General features: G+C 36.0%; 1 protein-coding gene and 1 long non-coding RNA gene across 2 annotated transcripts; one reads left to right on the forward strand and one right to left on the reverse strand.

The window, feature by feature from the left end:
- Positions 1 to 1,314: 1,314 nt before the first annotated feature.
- Positions 1,315 to 4,573, reverse strand: Creg (Cellular Repressor of E1A-stimulated Genes). The gene is made up of 5 exons (XM_071787922.1): positions 4,172 to 4,573; positions 3,148 to 3,302; positions 1,941 to 2,060; positions 1,778 to 1,859; positions 1,315 to 1,697 (listed from the first exon to the last, which is right to left on the reverse strand). Exons 1-5 carry the CDS (start codon positions 4,434 to 4,436, stop codon positions 1,525 to 1,527), a joined length of 795 nt encoding a protein of 264 aa, XP_071644023.1. The 5' UTR covers positions 4,437 to 4,573; the 3' UTR covers positions 1,315 to 1,524.
- LOC139818892 (uncharacterized) lies at positions 3,204 to 3,756 on the forward strand. Its single transcript, XR_011733549.1, has 2 exons — positions 3,204 to 3,344; positions 3,450 to 3,756. It is a non-coding gene; the product is annotated as an uncharacterized lncRNA (long non-coding RNA).
- Positions 4,574 to 5,207: the final 634 nt, after the last annotated feature.

Consider the following 5,207-nt stretch of genomic DNA (forward strand, 5'->3'; position numbering starts at 1 on the left):
GTAATTATTTTAATTAATATATGACAAAGAAAATGGTATATATATATAATAACGGTGTATAACAATATTTAATCTTTTGAACATATCATTTCTTACATTTTAGGACAATGATTTATTCAAAGATTATTAATAACTTTATCATTTTTATATTTAATATGTACAAAGCGTAGATTGTAAATTAACTATAGATATAAATTTAAATGTTAAGGAAACCAATTCATTATTTAAATTTATACAGTGTTTCTTTATATAGGGGAGACCGGGGCTAAGCCGACAGCGGGGCGAACTTGACACTAGGCTTTTTGCCAATTTAAATCTATCGTAGAAACTTGCCTTTGCTACTGTAAATGCGTCTTTATGTGCCAGTATTATCAACGGAATTTAACATTCTGAGTTATAGTGTAATTTTTAACGCGACATAAGTGTTTTTGATAGTGAAAAGTAATTTTTCTGATCTCTCGAAAATGTCTACTCTTTCATCGAGCTTTACTCTTGCGAATCTACCGCTAAGTGATTTTGATGGGAAATTCGATGCTTTATACGAATCCGATAATAATTTTTGCATATTTTCAAAATTTATATATTTTTGGAGTAACAAAAGTAAAAAACGACGTACGGGGCTAAGTCGACACGACGCCACCGGGGCAAAGACGACACTAACCTAAAGTGACATTATCGCAAAAAAGGTCACTGTTTCGTCCGATTCCGATGACAATTTAAGGAAGTTGATCGCGAGTTTACGTGTATAAATTGTTTTTCAGACAGTTCAGAAAAAGATAATTAAAAGTTTAATCTTTTTTTTTCTCATTATTTTAAATAATTGTTTACTTTGTTCCGACTTTTTGTTTCTAATACACAATGTCTTTTCATTTAATAAACAATGTATTTTTATTTTTAAACAATAAAAAAATAAGTTCCAGATCAAATTGTGTCGATCAAACAAAGTGTTGAGTTTGCCCCGGCGGGGTGTCGAGTTCGCCCCGTCATTTTTCAATTCGAAAATTTGTCTTCGCGTCACTTTTCCTTTCCTGGCGGCAAAACAAAGCGACGTACAGCAAAACTTCTTGAATCAATTTTGTACCTGAAGAAACACTCTTTAAATATATATCATTGAATTTGCCTAAAAATTTTAATTAAATATTAAAAATTGCCTTTGAAAAAATAGTGTCGGCTTAGCCCCGGTCTCCCCTACTTTGTACATAAAAAATATCAAATAATATTTATATTCACCATTATTATAATTTTTCGTCCGATTTGAATGAGGTAAAATATTGGAAGATTTCAATATACAAGGGAATCCGAATAATCAATTCATTAATTTACATGCGCTGATTTATTACAAATATCAAAATATGTAATTTTCAGTCGTTTACATAGTTTTCTTATGTCTATTCTTAAAATAGCAAGTCACTTGAGGGATATAGAAATGTAAGTTTTTAAAATGTCTTTCCTAGAAGACCCGGAGAATATCGAGCCTTGAGCATTCGGACTATCAGAATCTTATTCTGACAGAGATTATGCTTATTAAACAACGGGTTTGAAAACAAACGGCGACGTAATTTTTCCACGACGTGGAAAGATTCCACGGACAACCGGCGGGTGCAAGTAATCCTCGACAGGAATGTATGTCGGTCCACCGAAGGTGTGAAGCAGGGCGATGGCCGTCATCTTCAACTCAGCGAAAAAGAATTTGTGGTCTGGACAAAACAAATGGTACAAGTGTAATCTGACGTACAAAAATTCTTTAGATAATATACGAAGACACTAGCGATATTACTTGCGGGCATGTTCTCCAGCTTCGGGTGACGGCCGAAGAATAATTGCTTCGCGACATCGTGCTCCTTAGTATTGTTTTTCAGCTGTTGTTAAAATATCAAACATATATGTTAGTAACGGCTAAACGCAAAGAATAATGCAGAATAAGCAAGTAGTTTACTGACCCCTACAATCTTTCCAGTTAGCATCACTCTAACGCATCGTGGGTCCATCGGATCGTATCCTTTATCCTTGCAATAGCTACCTTGAGCCAAAGACACCAGGATAGTCGCACGATGATCTTTCTATAACACAATCGGGCATTAATGCAATATAATTGTAAAGAAGTTTAGATCAACGATTAGCGACAGGCGAGTTAGATTATTTTGATAAAATTATATTTTTAGCTTCTTATTTTTTCAAGCCAAATAATAAAATTATATAATTAAACTTTTTGCTTATCTTTTGATAACACAGTAATTAAATTCTTTTGAATTATATAAGACAATTAGGTACATAAGATAATTATCAGAACTCTTTAATTATAAGATGTACATACGTAATATCAAAATGTGAAACAACAGCAATAATTTTTTTAAGTTACACTTGTGCAAGTATAATAAAATATTGTGGGTTTAATCTGAGGATCGTTTCTGCAAACTGAACAAGTATATCTTTTTAATTAACATAACAATCAATATAATTATCTCATGATTAATATTCAATTTCTTCCCAATCGATAAGAAAATGATAAGAAAAATTAATGGTCCAAAAAATTATTCGAATTTCTGGCTTCTTTTCCTGCGTAGTTGTTAATACTATATATTTTTGCATAATCATGAAATAATCATATTAATTTTTTATATTGATTTAAAACAATGATACACCTTTTGCAGCAAGGATAAGACAACAAAAAAGCAGTGTATTCTAAGCAACATGCTGCATTTTTATCGTCTTATGATGCCTTATCATGAAACATCAAAAATTTAATCCTAATAATATTTTATTACATTAGTATAGATATAATCTAAAAAATTATTGCTATCGTGTAACGTTTGATGTCATGCACAGTGTACATTGTATAACTAAACAAGTTTTAATTATTGTCTTATCAAGAGATAATAAGCCAAAAGTTTAATTTCATAGATTTTTATCATTTAGTCTTATCAAGAGATATTAAAAATATAATTATCAGATCGATTTATGCAAGGATCTCTTTTTGTACCACATTTTTTAACAGAATTATTGTATTGTTCGTCACATTTTTCAAACTCGTATCGTAGATGTTTTAGATAGTATAACGTGCAGTATAACGTATGCAGTATATGCGGTATACGTTGCACGGATGTGCAACAGCTAATTATCAATTGATATCGTACTATCACTACTTACAGCAAGATCTTGAGCGGTGAAGTCGAGAGGAGTGAGGTACATGTACGGTATTCCAGTACCGTTTCCAACAGGCCCGTCGGCGATGGAGATCAAATTTGCAACGGGAAAGCTTTCAACATCCTTCCTTGTGCTTATCGTCGCTACGGCTCCCCAATCTGCCGACACATAGATCCACCCGATACTGAATGCGCAAATAGGTATATTAATGATACATGACGCGCTGAATTAAATGATTTTAACAAAACTCCTTTTTTTCTATACGATAAAATGATTCGAATTCTAAAAGTAGTTCCTTATTTCAGATTGACTCGAGTGAAGAGAAAGCCAATTTCTTTGTTTAATCCCTTTGTCTTCTCTTCTGGAAAACAAAAGGATTATTCTTACATTTACTGTAATATTCGAAGCGGTCTTTTTGTCGTGTTTTGCATTCGACAATGGCGACGAATTATTTATTTTTAGTTGACATCAGATCAAATATGCTTGGCGCGAGACCAAAATACCGATATTTTGTTGACGGCAAATAGCTATGTACGTATATACATATATTATATATACACGTTTTATCCACAAGACGCATGAATGAGACGTAATAATAACACAGCACGTGCAGTTTTTTTTTCTTTTTCGTCCTATCCCCGACTTTCAATAATTATCTCGGCACGCACTTCTTGATAAAATGACACGCAAGCTGCGAAAATTTCCTTTCAATTACATACTTAATTCAATCCTATTATCGAATCGAAACTGCACGCAGCGTGTGCGCGTGTATTCGCGCACGTACATATACGTCCGCCGTGTATCTCGAAAGTCCATTTACTCTTTATAAAACAGATACGCGTTTATGTAAGTGCTGTTTACAGAATACATGAGCATATATTCTGTATGCTGATGTATATTCTATAAATATATCAGAATGTATAATTAATTAAATGATATAATTTTTAGACATAATATTATTATACTGTGCTACTTCATTAATGTAAAAACTTGTTCGGTAGATTTTCTAAAAAGATATCACGATTACCAGCTTGATTAACGACGAATCTGGCTAATAAGGCCGGTATTAGATGCTCTGAGACTTGGGCACGAGTGAGCTGAGCCGACTGAGCGTCGTCGAATCCAATCGAACGCGTCAGGAATTCGATGGATTCATGCAGCTCTTTTGTCTTCCTCTCCACGGAATTCTCCTCAATTTCATTCCAGGATGCGGGCTGCGCTCCAGCATAGAGTTTACTCGCGTCGCTCAGCAGAACGCACAAAGCGACGACGCTCGCAAATCGCGACGTCATGGTAAGCGCTGTACGCTGTTATTTCACGACGCGTAATTGAAGCGAGAGGACTACTCAGCGATATTTTCCCACAAAGGTGATGCTCGGGAGCAAGTGCGCCTTACAAGTGGCTAATGCTGACTGCGCGCGCTTTACAAACCTCGGGAATAATGACTACTCGTCATTGACGAGGTCAATGACTGTTTTCTTTGACATGCGCAGCAAAGACAAATTTTGTAGATTAAATCCAGACGCACGCGTATTATTGTTGCGTCGTTATCGCGCGCGTTTAGCAAATCGACGCGCCGTGTCGCGTTTCGCGCGACGATGCGACGAAATTTGAAAAAGATAAACTCTGTAAGCTTACTTCGTAATATCGCGCTACGTTTCATTGCAGACTTGCCATCGATATCGTGGGAAAATCCTAAGACGCGTCAAACGAAAATCAACCTGCGATCTCTACGTTTGACGCATCATGACTCGAGTTTTCGCGGAGGTAAGATCGCCGTTAATTTCTAACAATCGACGACAGATCGAATTCGCTGCTCTCCGGAAGATATGAGCGAATCATTCCCTCCCCGGGTCTCGTAAAATTTTAGAAGATCGTTTGTGGCGCCTGGTTGTGGTGCAAGGTCGAAGAAACTGGTACGCCGGCCGCTGCGAGGCACTCCGCTCGATGTAGGTCGTCGTCTAACTGTTCTACGTACCGTTTCTCCGCCCCTGGAGACTCTGTATCCTTCGACAGCAGCAACAGCAACAGCGTGAGCGGATGTAGCAACACCTACACGATGA

The sequence above is a fragment of the Temnothorax longispinosus genome, chromosome 9, assembly GCF_030848805.1.
Source record: "Temnothorax longispinosus isolate EJ_2023e chromosome 9, Tlon_JGU_v1, whole genome shotgun sequence".
NCBI classification, from domain to species: Eukaryota; Metazoa; Arthropoda; class Insecta; order Hymenoptera; family Formicidae; genus Temnothorax; species Temnothorax longispinosus.

Coding starts and splice junctions, on each gene's coding strand:
- Creg (XM_071787922.1), bottom strand. CDS start 4,436: ATGACGTCGCGATTTGCGAGCGTCGTCGCTTTGTGCGTTCTGCTGAGC. Junction 2,061..3,147: donor TCACCGCTCAAGATCTTGCT/GTAAGTAGTGAT, acceptor ATTGTGTTATAG/AAAGATCATCGTGCGACTAT. Junction 1,698..1,777: donor GCTGGAGAACATGCCCGCAA/GTAATATCGCTA, acceptor TGTTTTGTCCAG/ACCACAAATTCTTTTTCGCT.